Raw genomic sequence first — 21702 nt, forward strand, 5'->3', positions numbered from 1 at the left:
AGCACAACATCTACATAGGTAACGGACTGGGTACTCAGCCCAGCAGCTACATAGGTAACGGACTGGGTACTCAGCACAACATCTACATAGGTAACGGACTGGGTACTCAGCACAACATCTAAATAGGTAACGGACTGGGTACTCAGCACAACATCTACATAGGTAACGGACTGGGTACTCAGCCCAGCAGCTACATAGGTAACGGACTGGGTACTCAGCACAACATCTACATAGGTAACGGACTGGGTACTCAGCCCAGCATCTACATAGGTAACGGACTGGGTACTCAGCCCAGCAGCTACATAGGTAACGGACTGGGTACTCAGCACAACATCTACATAGGTAACGGACTGGGTACTCAGCCCAGCAGCTACATAGGTAACGGACTGGGTACTCAGCACAACAGCTACATAGGTAACGGACTGGGTACTCAGCCCAGCAGCTACATAGGTAACGGACTGGGTACTCAGCACAGCAGCTACATAGGTAACGGACTGGGTACTCAGCACAACATCTACATAGGTAACGGACTGGGTACTCAGCCCAGCAGCTACATAGGTAACAGACTGGGTACTCAGCACAACATCTACATAGGTAACGGACTGGGTACTCAGCACAGCAGCTACATAGGTAACGGACTGGGTACTCAGCCCAGCAGCTACATAGGTAACAGACTGGGTACTCAGCCCAGCAGCTACATAGGTAACGGACTGGGTACTCAGCCCAGCAGCTACATAGGTAACGGACTGGGTACTCAGCACAGCAGCTACATAGGTAACGGACTGGGTACTCAGCACAACATCTACATAGGTAACGGACTGGGTACTCAGCACAGCAGCTACATAGGTAACGGACTGGGTACTCAGCACAGCAGCTACATAGGTAACGGACTGGGTACTCAGCACAGCAGCTACATAGGTAACGGACTGGGTACTCAGCACAACATCTACATAGGTAACGGACTGGGTACTCAGCACAGCAGCTACATAGGTAACGGACTGGGTACTCAGCACAGCATCTACATAGGTAACGGACTGGGTACTCAGCACAACAGCTACATAGGTAACGGACTGGGTACTCAGCACAGCAGCTACATAGGTAACGGACTGGGTACTCAGCACAACATCTACATAGGTAACGGACTGGGTACTCAGCACAACATCTACATAGGTAACGGACTGGGTACTCAGCACAACATCTACATAGGTAACGGACTGGGTACTCAGCACAGCATCTACATAGGTAACGGACTGGGTACTCAGCACAGCAGCTACATAGGTAACGGACTGGGTACTCAGCACAACATCTACATAGGTAACGGACTGGGTACTCAGCACAGCATCTACATAGGTAACGGACTGGGTACTCAGCACAGCATCTACATAGGTAACGGACTGGGTACTCAGCACAACATCTACATAGGTAACGGACTGGGTACTCAGCACAGCAGCTACATAGGTAACGGACTGGGTACTCAGCACAACATCTACATAGGTAACGGACTGGGTACTCAGCACAGCATCTACATAGGTAACGGACTGGGTACTCAGCACAACATCTACATAGGTAACAGACTGGGTACTCAGCCCAACAGCTACATAGGTAACGGACTCGTTACTCAGCCCAGCAGCTACATAGGTAACGGACTGGTTACTCAGCCCAGCAGCTACATAGGTAACGGACTGGGTACTCAGCACAGCAGCTACATAGGTAACGGACTGGGTACTCAGCACAACATCTATATAGGTAACGGACTGGGTACTCAGCCCAGCAGCTACATAGGTAACAGACTGGGTACTCAGCACAACATCTACATAGGTAACGGACTGGGTACTCAGCACAGCAGCTACATAGGTAACGGACTGGGTACTCAGCCCAGCAGCTACATAGGTAACAGACTGGGTACTCAGCCCAGCAGCTACATAGGTAACGGACTCGTTACTCAGCCCAGCAGCTACATAGGTAACGGACTGGGTACTCAGCACAGCAGCTACATAGGTAACGGACTGGGTACTCAGCACAGCATCTACATAGGTAACGGACTGGGTACTCAGCCCAGCAGCTACATAGGTAACGGACTGGGTACTCAGCACAGCATCTACATAGGTAACGGACTGGGTACTCAGCCCAGCAGCTACATAGGTAACGGACTGGGTACTCAGCACAGCATCTACATAGGTAACGGACTGGGTACTCAGCCCAACATCTACATAGGTAACGGACTGGGTACTCAGCACAGCAGCTACATAGGTAACGGACTCGTTACTCAGCCCAGCAGCTACATAGGTAACGGACTCGTTACTCAGCCCAGCAGCTACATAGGTAACGGACTGGGTACTCAGCCCAGCAGCTACATAGGTAACGGACTCGTTACTCAGCCCAGCAGCTACATAGGTAACGGACTGGGTACTCAGCCCAGCAGCTACATAGGTAACGGACTGGGTACTCAGCCCAGCAGCTACATAGGTAACGGACTGGGTACTCAGCACAGCAGCTACATAGGTAACGGACTGGGTACTCAGCCCAGCAGCTACATAGGTAACAGACTGGGTACTCAGCCCAGCAGCTACATAGGTAACGGACTGGGTACTCAGCACAGCAGCTACATAGGTAACGGACTGGGTACTCAGCCCAGCAGCTACATAGGTAACGGACTGGGTACTCAGCACAACATCTACATAGGTAACGGACTTGTTACTCAGCCCAGCAGCTACATAGGTAACGGACTCGTTACTCAGCCCAGCAGCTACATAGGTAACGGACTGGGTACTCAGTCCAGCAGCTACATAGGTAACGGACTCGTTACTCAGCCCAGCAGCTACATAGGTAACGGACTGGGTACTCAGCCCAGCAGCTACATAGGTAACGGACTGGGTACTCAGCCCAGCAGCTACATAGGTAACGGACTGGGTACTCAGCACAGCAGCTACATAGGTAACGGACTGGGTACTCAGCCCAGCAGCTACATAGGTAACAGACTGGGTACTCAGCCCAGCAGCTACATAGGTAACGGACTGGGTACTCAGCCCAGCAGCTACATAGGTAACGGACTCGTTACTCAGCCCAGCAGCTACATAGGTAACGGACTGGGTACTCAGCACAGCAGCTACATAGGTAACGGACTGGGTACTCAGCACAGCAGCTACATAGGTAACGGACTGGGTACTCAGCACAACATCTACATAGGTAACGGACTGGGTACTCAGCACAACAGCTACATAGGTAACAGACTGGGTACTCAGCACAACATCTACATAGGTAACGGACTGGGTACTCAGCACAACAGCTACATAGGTAACGGACTGGGTACTCAGCACAACAGCTACATAGGTAACGGACTGGGTACTCAGCACAACATCTACATAGGTAACGGACTGGGTACTCAGCACAGCATCTACATAGGTAACGGACTGGGTACCCAGCACAACATCTACATAGGTAACGGACTGGGTACTCAGCACAACATCTACATAGGTAACGGACTGGGTACCCAGCACAGCAGCTACATAGGTAACGGACTGGGTACCCAGCACAGCAGCTACATAGGTAACGGACTGGGTACCCAGCACAGCATCTACATAGGTAACGGACTGGGTACTCAGCACAACATCTACATAGGTAACGGACTGGGTACTCAGCCCAGCAGCTACATAGGTAACGGACTGGGTACTCAGCACAACATCTACATAGGTAACGGACTGGGTACTCAGCACAGCAGCTACATAGGTAACGGACTGGGTACTCAGCCCAGCAGCTACATAGGTAACGGACTGGGTACTCAGCACAACATCTACATAGGTAACGGACTCGTTACTCAGCCCAGCAGCTACATAGGTAACGGACTGGGTACTCAGCACAGCAGCTACATAGGTAACGGACTGGGTACTCAGCACAGCAGCTACATAGGTAACGGACTGGGTACTCAGCACAGCAGCTACATAGGTAACGGACTGGGTACTCAGCACAGCAGCTACATAGGTAACGGACTGGGTACTCAGCACAACATCTACATAGGTAACGGACTCGTTACTCAGCCCAGCAGCTACATAGGTAACGGACTGGGTACTCAGCACAGCAGCTACATAGGTAACGGACTGGGTACTCAGCACAACATCTACATAGGTAACGGACTCGTTACTCAGCCCAGCAGCTACATAGGTAACGGACTGGGTACTCAGCACAACATCTACATAGGTAACGGACTGGGTACTCAGCACAACATCTACATAGGTAACGGACTCGTTACTCAGCCCAGCAGCTACATAGGTAACGGACTGGGTACTCAGCACAACATCTACATAGGTAACGGACTGGGTACTCAGCACAACATCTACATAGGTAACGGACTCGTTACTCAGCCCAGCAGCTACATAGGTAACGGACTGGGTACTCAGCACAACATCTACATAGGTAACGGACTCGTTACTCAGCCCAGCAGCTACATAGGTAACGGACTGGGTACTCAGCACAGCAGCTACATAGGTAACGGACTGGGTACTCAGCACAACATCTACATAGGTAACGGACTGGGTACTCAGCACAACATCTACATAGGTAACGGACTGGGTACTCAGCACAACATCTACATAGGTAACAGACTCGTTACTCAGCCCAGCAGCTACATAGGTAACGGACTGGGTACTCAGCACAGCATCTACATAGGTAACGGACTGGGTACTCAGCACAACATCTACATAGGTAACGGACTGGGTACTCAGCACAGCAGCTACATAGGTAACGGACTGGGTACTCAGCACAGCATCTACATAGGTAACGGACTGGGTACTCAGCACAGCATCTACATAGGTAACGGACTGGGTACTCAGCACAGCAGCTACATAGGTAACGGACTGGGTACTCAGCACAGCATCTACATAGGTAACGGACTGGGTACTCAGCACAACATCTACATAGGTAACGGACTGGGTACCCAGCACAGCATCTACATAGGTAACGGACTGGATACTCAGCACAACATCTACATAGGTAACAGACTCGTTACTCAGCACAGCATCTACATAGGTAACGGACTGGATACTCAGCACAACATCTACATAGGTAACAGACTGGGTACTCAGCACAACATCTACATAGGTAACGGACTGGGTACTCAGCACAGCAGCTACATAGGTAACGGACTGGGTACTCAGCACAACATCTACATAGGTAACGGACTGGGTACTCAGCACAACATCTACATAGGTAACGGACTGGGTACTCAGCACAGCATCTACATAGGTAACGGACTGGGTACTCAGCACAACATCTACATAGGTAACGGACTGGGTACTCAGCACAACATCTACATAGGTAACGGACTGGGTACTCAGCACAGCAGCTACATAGGTAACGGACTGGGTACCCAGCACAGCATCTACATAGGTAACGGACTGGGTACTCAGCACAGCAGCTACATAGGTAACGGACTGGGTACCCAGCACAGCATCTACATAGGTAACGGACTGGGTACTCAGCACAACATCTACATAGGTAACGGACTGGGTACTCAGCCCAGCATCTACATAGGTAACGGACTGGGTACTCAGCACAGCATCTACATAGGTAACGGACTGGGTACTCAGCACAGCATCTACATAGGTAACGGACTGGGTACTCAGCCCAGCAGCTACATAGGTAACGGACTGGGTACCCAGCACAGCATCTACATAGGTAACGGACTGGGTACTCAGCACAGCAGCTACATAGGTAACGGACTGGGTACCCAGCACAGCATCTACATAGGTAACGGACTGGGTACTCAGCACAGCAGCTACATAGGTAACGGACTGGGTACCCAGCACAGCATCTACATAGGTAACGGACTGGGTACTCAGCACAGCAGCTACATAGGTAACGGACTGGGTACTCAGCACAACATCTACATAGGTAACGGACTGGGTACTCAGCACAGCAGCTACATAGGTAACGGACTGGGTACTCAGCACAGCATCTACATAGGTAACGGACTGGGTACTCAGCACAGCATCTACATAGGTAACGGACTGGGTACTCAGCCCAGCAGCTACATAGGTAACGGACTGGGTACCCAGCACAGCATCTACATAGGTAACGGACTGGGTACTCAGCACAGCATCTACATAGGTAACGGACTGGGTACTCAGCACAACATCTACATAGGTAACGGACTGGGTACTCAGCACAGCAGCTACATAGGTAACGGACTGGGTACTCAGCACAGCAGCTACATAGGTAACGGACTGGGTACTCAGCACAGCAGCTACATAGGTAACGGACTGGGTACTCAGCACAACATCTACATAGGTAACGGACTGGGTACTCAGCACAGCATCTACATAGGTAACGGACTGGGTACCCAGCACAGCATCTACATAGGTAACGGACTGGGTACTCAGCACAGCAGCTACATAGGTAACGGACTGGGTACTCAGCACAACATCTACATAGGTAACGGACTGGGTACTCAGCACAACATCTACATAGGTAACGGACTGGGTACTCAGCACAGCAGCTACATAGGTAACGGACTGGGTACTCAGCACAGCATCTACATAGGTAACGGACTGGGTACTCAGCACAACATCTACATAGGTAACAGACTGGGTACTCAGCACAACATCTACATAGGTAACGGACTGGGTACTCAGCACAACAGCTACATAGGTAACGGACTGGGTACTCAGCACAACAGCTACATAGGTAACGGACTGGGTACTCAGCACAGCATCTACATAGGTAACGGACTGGGTACTCAGCACAGCAGCTACATAGGTAACGGACTGGGTACTCAGCACAACAGCTACATAGGTAACGGACTGGGTACTCAGCACAGCATCTACATAGGTAACGGACTGGGTACTCAGCACAGCAGCTACATAGGTAACGGACTGGGTACTCAGCACAGCAGCTACATAGGTAACGGACTGGGTACTCAGCCCAGCATCTACATAGGTAACGGACTGGGTACTCAGCACAGCAGCTACATAGGTAACGGACTGGGTACTCAGCACAGCAGCTACATAGGTAACGGACTGGGTACTCAGCACAACATCTTCATAGGTAACGGACTGGATACTCAGCACAGCATCTACATAGGTAACGGACTGGATACTCAGCACAGCAGCTACATAGGTAACGGACTGGGTACTCAGCACAGCAGCTACATAGGTAACGGACTGGGTACTCAGCACAGCATCTACATAGGTAACGGACTGGGTACTCAGCACAGCAGCTACATAGGTAACGGACTGGGTACTCAGCACAGCAGCTACATAGGTAACGGACTGGGTACTCAGCACAGCAGCTACATAGGTAACGGACTGGGTACTCAGCACAGCAGCTACATAGGTAACGGACTGGATACTCAGCACAGCAGCTACATAGGTAACGGACTGGGTACTCAGCACAGCATCTACATAGGTAACGGACTGGGTACTCAGCATAGCATCTTCATAGGTAACGGACTGGATACTCAGCTATGTAAAAATAAATCCTGCACATGCACAGAAATATCAGTATTTTTATCCTGGGAAAATTGGTATACAGAAACTCTATGTTATAATGCGTGTGTCTATTGCCTCTATTCTACAGCAGACCTGGGTACAGTCAAATACTTTCATATACTTGAGCTGCCCTTGATTGTGTTTTCCCGGGAACAATGGGACTAATTCTCCCAAAAGTGGAACACCAAGCTGAAGTGTCTGATTCAGGTTTTCTTCCTACGGCTCGAGTCACCACCTTCCATGTCTTTACCGTCACTATGTTGATGTATTGTTCAGGCTGTAGTGTGTTGACATCGTTCTTGAACTGCACCACCACCTTGACCAGCTCCATGACCGCATGGTACACCTGGTCATCTGACCGGTCCAGCTGGGCTGTGGGGGCGGTGAGACGGGGGGGCTTGTCTGGCGTGGCTGGGGTTTCAGAGAGGAGAATAGAGGGGAGAAAAGAGGGGTGTATGAGAAGGACTGGAGAATAGTTTATGCTACTTTTGTTTCACTTCGTCAAATTCCATTTCATACGACTAGATATTGTGAAGGACCACTCACCATGTTCAGTCTCAGCTTCAGGTGACTATAGACAGAGAGAAAAGCAGAATAACTATAGAAACCTGACAGACTAATCATCATACCTACTACAACTCCAGATCGCACAGCGGGAAAGTCAGCTGGGGATTTGTTACCAATTCATTGTGATCTCATGTACAGACAGACGAGTAAACGAACAGACAGACGAGTAAACGAACAGACAGACGAGTAAACGAACAGACAGACGAGTAAACGAACAGACAGACGAGTAAACTAACAGACAGACGAGTAAACGAACAGACAGACGAGTAAACAAAGACAGACGAGTAAACGAACATACAGACGAGTAAACGAACAGACAGACCAGTAAATTACAGAGACGAGTAAACGAACAGACAGACGAGTAAACGGACATACAGAAGGGTAAACGAACAGACAGACGAGTAAACGAACAGACAGACGAGTAAACGGACATACAGAAGGGTAAACGAACAGACAGACCAGTAAATGACAGACCAGAAAAACATAGGCTATGGTAACACTGCACCTAAAGCCTGCAGGTAGAAAGCTTTAGAACGTGTTATATTCATGTATGATCTTTTATACAAACACATACCAGTGGGCTGGTGGCGTCTTCCTGTCTCATGGGATCCTGTAAAGGAACAAGTAGGTTCAGGTTCATTTGACATTATATGGACGTGGACCCTCGACTGGCCACTGCCCTTATGGTCCCCAAAGGGACAGTCATTTCAAACACAGACCCACTGAGTGGGAGAGTTACGGAGCTGGTGGTTAGGGTGGAAAGGGGGTTGGTTGACAGGGTGGACCGAAGGTAGTTATGGCGGACAGGGCGTACAGAGAGCTAGTTGTTAGGGCGGGTTGCTAGTTCTAGGGGGGTAAAGGTCAAAGGTATATTCCCCACCAGGAATCATTACTCCTTGGTCTGCCACTTGTTGTTAAACTTGCTGTTAGGGGGTTGTTATGGTGTTGCTAAGGCGGGTTGCTAGGTCTAGAGGGGTAAAGGTCAAAGGTATATTCCCCACCAGGAGTCTCTCCTCCTTGGTCAGCCACTTGTTGTTAGGGTGGTTGCTAGGGCGGGTTGCTAGGTCTAGGGGGTAAAGGTCGAAGGTATATTCCCCACCAGGAGTCTTTCCTCCTTGGTCAGCCACTTGTTGTTAGGGTGGTTGCTAGGGCGGGTTGCTAGGTCTAGGGGGTAAAGGTCGAAGGTATATTCCCCACCAGGAGTCTTTCCTCCTTGGTCAGCCACTTGTTGTTAGGGTGGTTGCTAGGGCGGGTTGCTAGGTCTAGGGGGTAAAGGTCGAAGGTATATTCCCCACCAGGAGTCTTTCCTCCTCGGTCAGCCACTTGTTGTTAGGGTGGTTGCTAGGGCGTGTTGCTAGGTCTAGTGGGTAAAGGTCGAAGGTATATTCCCCACCAGGAGTCTCTCCTCCTTGGTCAGCCACTTGTTGTTAGGGTGGTTGCTAGGGCGGGTTGCTAGGTCTAGAGGGGTAAAGGTCGGAGGTATATTCCCCACCAGGAGTCTTTCCTCCTTGGTCAGCCACTTGTTGTTAGGGTGGTTGCTAGGGCAGGTTGCTAGGTCTAGGGGGTAAAGGTCGGAGGTATATTCCCCACCAGGAGTCTCTCCTCCTTGGTCAGCCACTTGTTGTTAAACTTGCTGTTAGGGGGTTGTTAGGGTGGTTGCTAGGTCTAGGGGTTTAAAGGTCAAAGGTATATTCCCCACCAGGAGTCTCTCCTCCTTGGTCAGCCACTTGTTGTTAGGGTGGTTGCTAGGGCGTGTTGCTAGGTCTAGTGGGTAAAGGTCGAAGGTATATTCCCCACCAGGAGTCTCTCCTCCTTGGTCAGCCACTTGTTGTTAGGGTGGTTGCTAGGGAGGGTTGCTAGGTCTAGAGGGGTAAAGGTCGGAGGTATATTCCCCACCAGGAGTCTTTCCTCCTTGGTCAGCCACTTGTTGTTAAACTTGCTGTTAGGGGGTTGTTAGGGTGGTTGCTAGGTCTAGGGGTTTAAAGGTCAAAGGTATGTTCCCCACCAGGAGTCTCTCCTCCTTGGTCAGCCACTTGTTGTTAGGGTGGTTGCTAGGGCGGGTTGCTAGGTCTAGGGGGTAAAGGTTAAAGGTATATTCCCCACCAGGAGTCTCTCCTCCTTGGTCAGCCACTTGTTGTCCTCCATCATCTGTTGTTTCTGTTGTCTCATCGTCTCCTGCATACGCTGTCTCTCCATCTGCCACAACCGCTGGGCGTCTTCCTTACTGGACGGCTCCACAATGAACTCACCCTCCTATTGGAAGTTGGACACACATTCATATAGTAGAGTAGCTAGTGATACAGTAGCCTTGCTTGTTGGCCTTATAGCAGTAACACAGGGATTTAACACAAGCACGGGACACATGACTTGGATCGTCATCGAGACCGAACATAGAAGGAGTAAATGAAACGGAAACTAGGTTGAAGATACTGTATCCCTGAAAAACAGATGCTTACGGTACCTTAAACCCAGCTGAGGGTGGAAATAGAGTAACTAGAGTCTAGAAGGAAGTAGACTAGAACTAGATAACTAGAGTCTAGAAGGAAGTAGACTAGAACTAGATAACTAGAGTCTAGAAGGAAATAGACTAGAACTAGATAACTAGAGTCTAGAAGGAAGTAGACTAGAACTAGATAACTAGAGTCTAGAAGGAAGTAGACTAGAACTAGATAACTAGAGTCTAGAAGGAAGTAGACTAGAACTAGATAACTAGAGTCTAGAAGGAAATAGACTAGAACTAGATAACTAGAGTCTAGAAGGAAGTAGACTAGAACTAGATAACTAGAGTCTAGAAGGAAGTAGACTAGAACTAGATAACTAGAGTCTAGAAGGAAGTAGACTAGAACTAGATAACTAGAGTCTAGAAGGAAGTAGACTAGAACTAGATAACTAGAGTCTAGAAGGAAGTAGACTAGAACTAGATAACTAGAGTCTAGAAGGAAGTAGACTAGAACTAGATAACTAGAGTCTAGAAGGAAGTAGACTAGAACTAGATAACTAGATTCTAGAAGGAAGTAGACTAGAACTAGATAACTACAGTCTAGAAGGAAGTAGACTAGAACTAGATAACTAGAGTCTAGAAGGAAATAGACTAGAACTAGATAACTAGAGTCTAGAAGGAAGTAGACTAGAACTAGATAACTAGAGTCTAGAAGGAAGTAGACTAGAACTAGATAACTAGAGTCTAGAAGGAAGTAGACTAGAACTAGATAACTAGAGTCTTGAAGGAACTAGACTAGAACTAGATAACTAGAGTCTAGAAGGAAGTAGACTAGAACTAGATAACTACAGTCTAGAAGGAAGTAGACTAGAACTAGATAACTACAGTCTAGAAGGAAGTAGAGTATCACCCCCATATAGTCTCACCCCCATACTGCATCGTCGTGGAGGCATCATGGGCACCACCACTGTGTTGCTCCTAGAGTCTACAGCAGTGTAGTATTCACAGGGACTGACCAGGTCTGGAGAGCTGGCACACAGGGCCTCATTCAGCGGAACATGCAGGCCAATATTGTTACCAAAACGACCCCCAGGTTTCATCCTGGAGGGCTGGAAACACAGGGACAGAAACGTTGACAGGCACTGAGTAATTTATACGCTAATTCTAACAACGCTATGACACAAAACAATGATGCTGAAGGCGTGTGTGTGTGTGTGTGTGTGGACATGTTTAACAGACAAACATTTGACCAACTGGGGACATTTTGTTAGTCCCCACGAGGTCAAATGCTATTTCTAGGGGGTTTAGGGTTAAGGTTAGATTTAGTGTTAGGGTTAGAATTACATTAATGGTTAGGAGCTAGGTTTAGGATTAGGGTTAAGATTAGGGTTAGGGAAAATAGGATTTTGAATGGGACTGAATTGTGTCCCCCAGCAAGATTAGCTGTACAAGACTATGTGTGTGTGTGTGCGTGTGCGTGTGTGTGTCTCATCAAGAAGACTACCTTAGGAGGAGGCTCGTTGAAGTCGAACTTGGTGTCAAAGAACTTGTTGGAGCGTTTTCTGTCCCTCTCTCTCTCTGCCTCCTGCTCCTTCTCCATCTGATGGACGTCACTGTGAAAAGAAAAAGTACATATTGGCAAGCTATTTGTGGTTGAACAACCTTCAACCACATTCAAATCAGATTTCAGAACACAGCCAAGTCAGGCCATGGCAGTCAGTACCTGATCTTAACGACCAGCTCTGTGAAAGAGGGTCTCTCGCGGGGGTTGTAGGACCAGCAGCGTGTCATGAGGGAGTAGAGGGCAGGAGGGCAGTCGTCAGGTTTGGGTAGTCTAATGCCTTGCTCCAGCTGGATGATGATGTCACGGTTCTCCAACCAGAAGAAAGGCTGCTGCCCTCGGCTCAGGATCTCCCACATACACACCGCTATGGAGAGAGAGAGAGAGAGAGAGAGAGAGAGAGAGAGAGAGAGAGAGAGAGAGAGAGAGCAGCTGGTAAAATAATGAGCTCCTAATATCTAAGTATTTTATATCATATTTCAAATGATTTAGAGGAAGAGTACATTGGAGACAAATAAGTGAGTGAAAGATAAAGGAAGTAGGACTAAGAATATAACATCAGAAGAAGAGACTACATCAGGAAACAACTTTTATCCTGATAACTCAACTGGATAGCTAACAAGCTAACAGTTGTTTACCACGTTGCTAGGGAGTTGCTAAGACAGTTTCTAGCTACCTGCTGTTAACAACAACAACAAAAAATAGCTAACAAATAACTAAAAGGACAATCAAAAATGTCAAAAGTGACAGGAAAACAAGTATATAAACTTACACAAGCAAGATAAAACAGGAAAGGACAGGAAAACAAGAAAGGTAAGCTTTGTTTACATATAAAAATGCCTAGCTATAGCCAGCTGTAATCAACTAAGATGGATACATTTACAAGCTCCAAGCTCAGCAACCTTGCAATCCAATATGCAAAAGGTTTTAAAAGTGGACCCAGAGACCCTAACAGTAGATTTTATGCAACAAAAAGACAAAGAAAATCAAGGTGGATCTTCTCTTTTTACTGAACGTCCAAATGCTTGACATGCAGTCCTGCGCAAGGCAAACAAACATCTTATGTCTGGAAACAAGACCAAGGCTCTGAGGCCAGTCTAGAGCTGTTTTGAAGAAGAGTATGACCTGCCAACCTCCCAGCCTGCCACAGCATACCCTGACCTGCCAACCTCCCAGCCTGCCACAGCATACCCTGACCTGCCAACCTCCCAGCCTGCCACAGCATACCCTGACCTGCCAACCTCCCAGCCTGCCACAGCATACCCTGACCTGCCAACCTCCCAGCCTGCCACAGCCTACCCTGACCTGACAACCTCCCAGCCTGTCACAGTATACCCTGACCTGCCAACCTCCCAGCCTGTCACAGTATACCCTGACCTGCCAACCTCCCAGCCTGTCACAGCATACCCTGACCTGCCAACCTACCAGCCTGCCACAATCTACCATGCCTTGCCAACCTCCCAGCCTGCCACAGCATACCCTGACCTGCCAACCTACCAGCCTGCCACAATCTACCATGCCTTGCCAACCTCCCAGCCTGCCACAGCCTACCCTAACCTGCCAACCTCCCAGCCTGCCACAGCATACCCTGACCTGCCAACCTACCAGCCTGCCACAATCTACCATGCCTTGCCAACCTCCCAGCCTGCCACAGCCTACCCTAACCTGCCAACCTCCCAGCCTGCCACAGCATACCCTGACCTGCCAACCTACCAGCCTGCCACAGCCTACCCTGACCTGCCAACCTCCCAGCCTGCCACAGCCTACCCTGACATGACAACCTCCCAGCCTGCCACAGCCTACCCTGACCTGCCAACCTCCCAGCCTGCCACAGCCTACCCTGACCTGCCAACCTCCCAGCCTGCCACAGCCTACCCTGACCTGCCAACCTCCCAGCCTGCCACAATCTACCATGCCTTGCCAACCTCCCAGCCTGCCACAGCCTACCCTGACCTGCCAATCTCCCAGCCTGCCACAGCATACCCTGACCTGCCAACCTCCCAGCCTGCCACAATCTACCATGCCTTGCCAACCTCCCAGCCTGCCACAGCATACCCTGACCTGCCAACCTCCCAGCCTGCCACAATCTACCATGCCTTGCCAACCTCCCAGCCTGCCACAGCATACCCTGACCTGCCAACCTCCCAGCCTGCCACAGCATACCCTGACCTGCCAACCTACCAGCCTGCCACAGCATACCATGCCTTGCCAACCTCCCAGCCTGCCACAGCCTACCCTGACCTGCCAACCTCCCAGCCTGCCACAGCATACCCTGACCTGCCAACCTCCCAGCCTGCCACAATCGACCATGCCTTGCCAACCTCCCAGCCTGCCACAGCATACCCTGACCTGCCAACCTCCCAGCCTGCCACAATCTACCATGCCTTGCCAACCTCCCAGCCTGCCACAGCATACCCTGACCTGCCAACCTCCCAGCCTGCCACAGCATACCATGCCTTGCCAACCTCCCAGCCTGCCACAGCATACCATGCCTTGCCAACCTCCCAGCCTGCCACAGCATACCCTGACCTGCCAACCTTCCAGCCTGCCACAGCCTACCATGCCTTGCCAACCTTCCAGCCTGCCACAGCCTACCATGCCTTGCCAACCTCCTAGCCTGCCACAGCATACCCTGACCTGCCAACCTACCAGCCTGCCACAATCTACCATGCCTTGCCAACCTCCCAGCCTGCCACAGCCTACCCTGACCTGCCAACCTTCCAGCCTGCCACAGCATACCATGCCTTGCCAACCTCCCAGCCTGCCACAGCATACCCTGACCTGCCAACCTACCAGCCTGCCACAATCTACCATGCCTTGCCAACCTCCTAGCCTGCCACAGCCTACCCTAACATGCCAACCTACCAGCCTGCCACAATCTACCATGCCTTGCCAACCTCCCAGCCTACCACAGCATACCCTGACCTGCCAACCTACCAGCCTGCCACAATCTACCATGCCTTGCCAACCTCCCACAGCCTACCCTGACCTGCCAACCTCCCAGCAGTCTGACCATGTTCCGCTGAACACACCTCCAGAGCAGACCTCCCAAAACTACAGTTTGATAGACTCTAAATGGGAAGTATCTGGAAGATAGGAGACTATTCCCCAAGACACCAGACAGCTACATTCTGGTGTACCACTACAGACAGTGCACTACAGCTGCCCTATCAAGCCCAGCTGGGACAAAATCCTGACAACCTTGTCATACATACTGGGACAAATGACCTCCTCACTAAAGGAGAAAGAGTGTCTGAGGAGGTGAGAAAGGTGTCAGAGAAAGAAAGGTGTCAGAGAAAGAAAGGTGTCAGAGAAAGCACCCTCTTCCCAAGGACAAGCATGATTATATCCACCCTTCTACCAAGGAAAGATCTCCCCTGGCATAGCATCCACAATGTCAACCAATTAACATCCCCATGGAACTGCTACTCACTTACCCTTCTACCAAACCCTTCTACCAAGGAAAGATCTCCCCTGACATATGATCCACAATGTCAACCAAAAAACATCCCCATGGAACTGCTACTCACTTACCCTTCTACCAAACCCTTCTACCAAGGAAAGATCTCCCCTGGCATAGCATCCACAATGTCAACCAAAAACATCCCCATGGAACTGCGCCTCACTACTAAATGGCAGCATCTCTCACCACCACACCCTGACATGTGAGCATTTTGTAAGACAACGTACACATGATGGAGTCACAGTCTTTGCCAAGGACCTGAAGGATGTTAGGCAGAACACATCCACACACTAATAAACCAGCATGTTCATCAGAACAGCAGAGGAAAGGTATTTGCATGTTTTGTTGATTCTAAGAATGCTTTTGAACCCATATGACATGATGGACTATATTACATAGTGGCGTCAGTGATCCTGCCGACAAAGGACGGGTCTGAGGAGCTATTTGGCGTCGCAGCTGGACATCAAGCTAGCGAGGTGTTCTTGAACGCAGCCCGCGACGCGGTTAGTCATTGTGGCTGGGACCGCGGATTGTCCCGGGTTTGTGGCTGTCTATATCCCTGCTGTTTGTTGTTTTCAATCTTCCCCGTGACCTGCCCTGTTTGGAACTGCGAGGAGTAACAGCCTAAAATATGTTGCTAGCTACCATGACAAAGACCAAAGCCGGCGGGAGTACCGTTGAGGACAGGTCCAGTGGTTTCTATCACACGTGAAGGATCTTTTAAACGAACAAAAAGAGACCTACAAGCAGTTGTTACAACAACAAGAAAATAGTTAAGTGTTTTGTCCAAATACTGGTGGATTCTACTAATAAAAGAATGGACGACCTGACCAGAGAGGTCCAGGACCTGAAGAACAGTTTGCAGTTCTCCCAGGGTCAGCTCGACGAGTTGAAACAGGTGAACGTCAAGATGGCAGCAATCTGGAAGTCACTGAGAAAGGGCATTAGTTCTGTGTGAATCAAGTAAAAAAAAAAAATTATATATTTTTTTTTACTTTTACCCCTTTTACTCCCCAATTTAATGGTATCCAATTGGTAGTTATAGTCTTGTCTCATTGCTGCAACTCCCGTACGGACTCGGGAGAGGCGAAGGTCGAGAGCCATGAGTCCTCCAAAACACGACCCGCACTGCTTCTAGACACAATGCTCGCTTAACCTGGAAGCCAGCCACACCAATGTGTCAGAGGAAACACCCTACACCTGGCGACCGTGTCAACGTGCATTTGCCCAGCCCGCCACAGGAGTCGCTAGAGTGCAATGGGACAAGGATATCCCTCCCAGCCAAATCCTCCCCTAACCCAGATGGCGCTGGGCCAATTACGCGCCTCCCCATGGGTCTCCCAGTCGCGGCTGGTTGCGACAGAGCCTGGACTCGAACCAGGATCTCTAGTGGCACAGCTAGCAACTGCGATGCAGTGCCTTAGACCACTGCGCCACTCGGGGGGCCAGAACGGAGTTTTTTGCACAAGGGGTGAGACAAGGGTGCAGTTTAAGTCCAACCCTGTTCAACGTCTATATCAACGAACTAGCAGTGTTGACGGACCAATCTGCAGCCCCTGGACTCACCCTTAAAGATGAGGTCAGATTCCTGCTCTACCCAGATGACTTTGTCCTACTGTCACCAACAGAGCAAGGTCTACCCAGGTGACCTTGTCCTACTGTCACCAACAGATCAAGGTCTACCCAGATGACATTGTCCTACTGTCACTAACAGATCAAGGTCTACCCAGATGACATTGTCCTACTGTCACTAACATATCAATATCTCTATCTAATATCCATATCTCGCCATCACGGTTGACAACTCCATTGTGTCCTCCTCCCAGAGTGCTAAGAACCTTGGCGTGATCCTGGACAACACCCTGTCGTTCTCAACTAACATCAAGGCGGTGACCCGTTCCTGTAGGTTCATGCTCTACAACATTCGCAGAGTACGACCCTGCCTCACGCAGGAAGCGGCGCAGGTCCTAATCCAGGCACTTGTCATCTCCCGTCTGGATTACTGCAACTCGCTGTTGGCTGGGCTCCCTGCCTGTGCCATTAAACCCCTACAACTCATCCAGAACGCCGCAGCCCGTCTGGTGTTCAACTTTCCCAAGTTCTCTCACGTCACCCCGCTCCTCCGCTCTCTCCACTGGCTTCCAGTTGAAGCTCGCATCCGCTACAAGACCATGGTGCTTGCCTACGGAGCTGTGAGGGGAACGGCACCTCCGTACCTTCAGGCTCTGATCAGGCCCTACACCCAAACAAGGGCACTGCGTTCATCCACCTCTGGCCTGCTCGCCTCCCTACCTCTGAGGAAGTACAGTTCCCGCTCAGCCCAGTCAAAACTGTTCGCTGCTCTGGCACCCCAATGGTGGAACAAACTCCCTCACGACGCCAGGTCAGCGGAGTCAATCACCACCTTCCGGAGACACCTGAAACCCCACCTCTTTAAGGAATACCTAGGATAGGATAAAGTAATCCTTCTAACCCCCCCCCCTTAAAAGAGTTAGATGCACTATTGTAAAGTGGTTGTTCCACTGGATATCATAAGGTGAATGCACCAATTTGTAAGTCGCTCTGGATAAGAGCGTCTGCTAAATGACTTAAATGTAAATGTAAATGTAAATATCAAGGTCTACCCAGATGACATTGTCCTACTGTCACTAACAGATCAAGGTCTACCCAGATGACCTTGTCCTACTGTCACCAACAGAGCAAGGTCTACCCAGATGACCTTGTCCTACTGTCACCAACAGAGCAAGGTCCACCCAGATGACCTTGTCCTACTGTCACCAACAGATCAAGGTCTATAGGAACAACTTAACATTCTTCAGGAATACAGAATCAACTGGACAATCAACATCGACTTTCAGAAAAACAAAGTTGTGATTTCCCAGAAAAAGGCTAGAAATCAGAGCAGCAGACACTCCTTCAAATGAGGAAATACCATGGTTGAACATGTCCAATGGTACAACTACCTGGGACTAATAATCAATGTCTCTGATGGATTTGGTCTTGCAGAGAACGCACTAAAATAAAACTTCTGCAAAGCATTTTACTCCATAAAAAGACAATTCTAAAAGAATGAATATTCCTATCCAAATCTGGTGAAAAATATTAAATAGTGTAATTTTACCAATTGTACTATATGGAAGTGAGGTTTAGGGACCAACTTGCAATTACGATTATAAGCATTGTGAGAAAAACCCTATAAAAATCTACATACAGAATTCTGCAGTATTATCTTAAATATCCAAAAGAAAGTACCAAATAATTCATGTAGAGCGGAACTCGAACGATTCCCTTTTAATTGTAAATATAAAGAAAAGGAGAAAGAGAGAGAGAGAGAGAGGGAGAGTATGAGAGATGGAGAGAGTAAAAGAGAGAGAGAGTAAGAGAGAGAGAGGGAGAGAGAGAGTAAGAGAGATGGAGAGAGTAAAAGAGAGATGGAGGGGGAAGAGAGAGAGAGAGGGAGAGAGAGAGCGAGAGAGAGAGATACAGAGAGAGATACTGTTATACACACATGTACACACACAGAAATACTGCAAAAGCAAAGGATCCCCCAAAACATGTCAACAGACTTACCAAACATCCAGACATCACTAGCCGTTGTGAAGCGTCTGAAGTTAATGGATTCTGGAGCCATCCATTTTATAGGTAATCGGCTCACTGAAGCTGTGGAAGTGACGCAGAAAGACAGTGGAAATGTTTTGTATATACATGTATTTAGCCAGTGTGGGGCCAGTGTGGGGCCCAGTGTGGGGCCAGTGTGGGGCCAGTATTTAAGAGAACACAGACAGACCAACAACGACTCCATGGGAGAATCTCAATTACATTTCCTTGATTCCTTGCATCCTCTCGCCTCCTTCTCAAAACCCATTGGATGAGAAGGTCAGAAGTCCCGCCCATCTGACTTTCTCATCCAATGGGTTTAAAAAAAAAATGAGACGTGGTGAGAGGACGCGAGAAATCAAGGAAATGACATTGAGATTCTCCCCATACCCTTGTAATACTCTTCTTCCTCGATGTATCTGGACAGACCAAAGTCTCCCAGCCTAACACAGTCTGCTGTGGCCACCAGCACGTTCCTCACCGCTATGTCCCTGTTGGGACACAATAAACAGGTTAGTTGAAACAGGGAGGTACTACCTGAAGTTGTCCAATAAGAACGCAGGGTTTTTGTCATCTGTTGTAAGATGTTTTGCTACGGTGTGCTCTAATGAACACGACCCTGTTCTCTGGGTTAGAGGAATATGGGTGTCAACGTGGCTGTCCTACCTGTGCTTTGTCTCTGTGGGAACACAACATGTTGGTGGGTTACCATGTTGTTGTCATGTTGTGTTGCTACCATGTTGTGTTGTTGTCATGTTGTGTTGCTACCATGTTGTGTTGTTGTCATGTTGTTTTGCTACCATGTTGTGTTGCTACCATGATGTGTTGTTGTTGTGTTGTTGTCATATTGTGTTGCTACCATGTTGTGTTGTCGTCATGTTGTGTTGCTACCATGATGTTGTTGTCATGTTGTGTTGCTGCCATGCTGTGTTGTTGTCATGTTGTGTTGCTGCCATGCTGTGTTGTTGTCATGTTGTGTTGCTGTCATGTTGTGTTGCTACAATGATGTGTTGCTAACATGATGTTGTTGTCATGTTGTGCTACCATGATGTGTTGTTGTCATGTTGTGTTGCTGCCATGATGTGTTGCTAACATGATGTGTTGAACCATGCTGTGTTGTCATGTGTTGCTGCCATGTCGTGTTGTAGTCTTAGGTCTCTCTTTATGTAGTGCTGTGGTATCTCGTCATGATGTGTGTTTTGTCTTACACCTTTAATCCAAGCCCCCGTCACCGCAGGAGGCTTTTTGCCTCTTGATAGGCCGTCATTGTAAATAAGAATGACGTTCTTAATTGACTTGCCTAGTTAAATAAAGGTTGAATAAATATAAACAACATGGGTTATGGGGCAGAAATACTACTTTACATCATGGACATCGACACCGAGTGTACAAAACATTGACATCTGTTCTTTCAATGACACAGACTGACCAGGTGAATCCAGGTGAAAAGCTATGATCCCTTATTGATGTCACTTGTTAAATCCACTTCAAATCAGTGTAGATGAAAAGGGAGGAGATGGGTTAAATGATTTTTAAGCCTCGAAGACAATTGAGACATGGATTGTGTATGTGTGCCATTCAGAGGGTGAATGGGTAAGATATAGATATATACAGTAAATGCCTTTGAATGGGGTATGGTAGTAGGGGCCAGGCACATCCCACTCATTTTCATTTTATTGTGTGTATCAAGAATGGTCCACCACCCAAAGGACATCCAGCCAACTTGACTGTGGCAAGCATTGGAGTCAACATGGGCCAGCATCCCTGTGAAACGCTATCGACACCTTGTCGGGTGGTAGTGCAACTCAATATTAGGAAGGTGTTCTTAATGTTTTGTATACTCAGTGTCTGTTTTACATATCTAAGAGTGTGATGAAGTGTTTTCTGAAGAGGAATTGTCACGCCCTGACCTTAGAGAGCTTTTTATGTCTCTATTTTGGTTTGGTCAGGGTGTGATTTGGGGTGGGCATTCTACGTTCTTTTTTCTATGATTTGTATTTCTGTGTGTTTGGCCGGGTGTGGTTCTCAATCAGAGGCAGCTGTCTATCGTTGTCTCTGATTGAGAACCATACTTAGGTTGCCTTTTCCCACCTGCATTTGTGGGTAGTTGTCTATGTGTTGTTGCCTGTCAGCACTCATTTTTGTATAGCTTCACGGTTCGTTCGTTTGTTTGTTTAGTGTTCGTTCTTTAAATAAATGAGTATGTATACATCCCACGCTGCACCTTGGTCTCCTCTCTTTGACGGCCGTGACAGGAATATGGTGGCCAACATGGGATATGGGTGTCAAGATGGCCGCCCTACCTGTGCGGGAAAAGCTATACGGACAAGCCTGGTGCCCAAATTGATGACATATGAGAGTCAAGCAGAGATTAATGGATTCGGTTCAGTCAGTCGTCAGTGATGAGCCCTTCCCAACTAGCTTGTTGATGCTGACTAGCTGGCAACAACAGAATCATTGCGCTAGTTAATACTCACTAAAAGAAAGGGATGTTTATTTTGATGGGTGAGGGAGGGAGAAATAACTTGTAGTATTGGTCACCTTCTGGATGCCACCGTGACATGCCAATTAGCTAACGTAACGATAAGCCGGT

General features: G+C 48.7%; 1 protein-coding gene across 2 annotated transcripts in view; it reads right to left on the minus strand.

The window, feature by feature from the left end:
* The window catches only part of ptk2bb (protein tyrosine kinase 2 beta, b), a 65758-nt gene that overhangs the window by 3334 nt on the left and 40722 nt on the right, over positions 1-21702 (minus strand). Inside the window, exons 19-28 of one of the 2 annotated variants that reach the window (XM_071412503.1) lie at positions 19500-19600; positions 19083-19172; positions 18765-18800; positions 12212-12416; positions 11993-12101; positions 11415-11597; positions 10152-10301; positions 8623-8658; positions 8028-8052; positions 7732-7892 (exon numbers count right to left, since the gene is read on the minus strand). In XM_071412503.1, coding sequence (XP_071268604.1) covers positions 7732-7892; positions 8028-8052; positions 8623-8658; positions 10152-10301; positions 11415-11597; positions 11993-12101; positions 12212-12416; positions 18765-18800; positions 19083-19172; positions 19500-19600 — 1096 coding nt within the window. The remainder of the gene's footprint in view (positions 1-7731; positions 7893-8027; positions 8053-8622; positions 8659-10151; positions 10302-11414; positions 11598-11992; positions 12102-12211; positions 12417-18764; positions 18801-19082; positions 19173-19499; positions 19601-21702) is intronic. The other variant, XM_071412504.1, reaches the window with a different exon arrangement.

Source organism: Salvelinus alpinus, chromosome 8 (assembly GCF_045679555.1).
Source record: "Salvelinus alpinus chromosome 8, SLU_Salpinus.1, whole genome shotgun sequence".
NCBI lineage: Eukaryota > Metazoa > Chordata > Actinopteri > Salmoniformes > Salmonidae > Salvelinus > Salvelinus alpinus.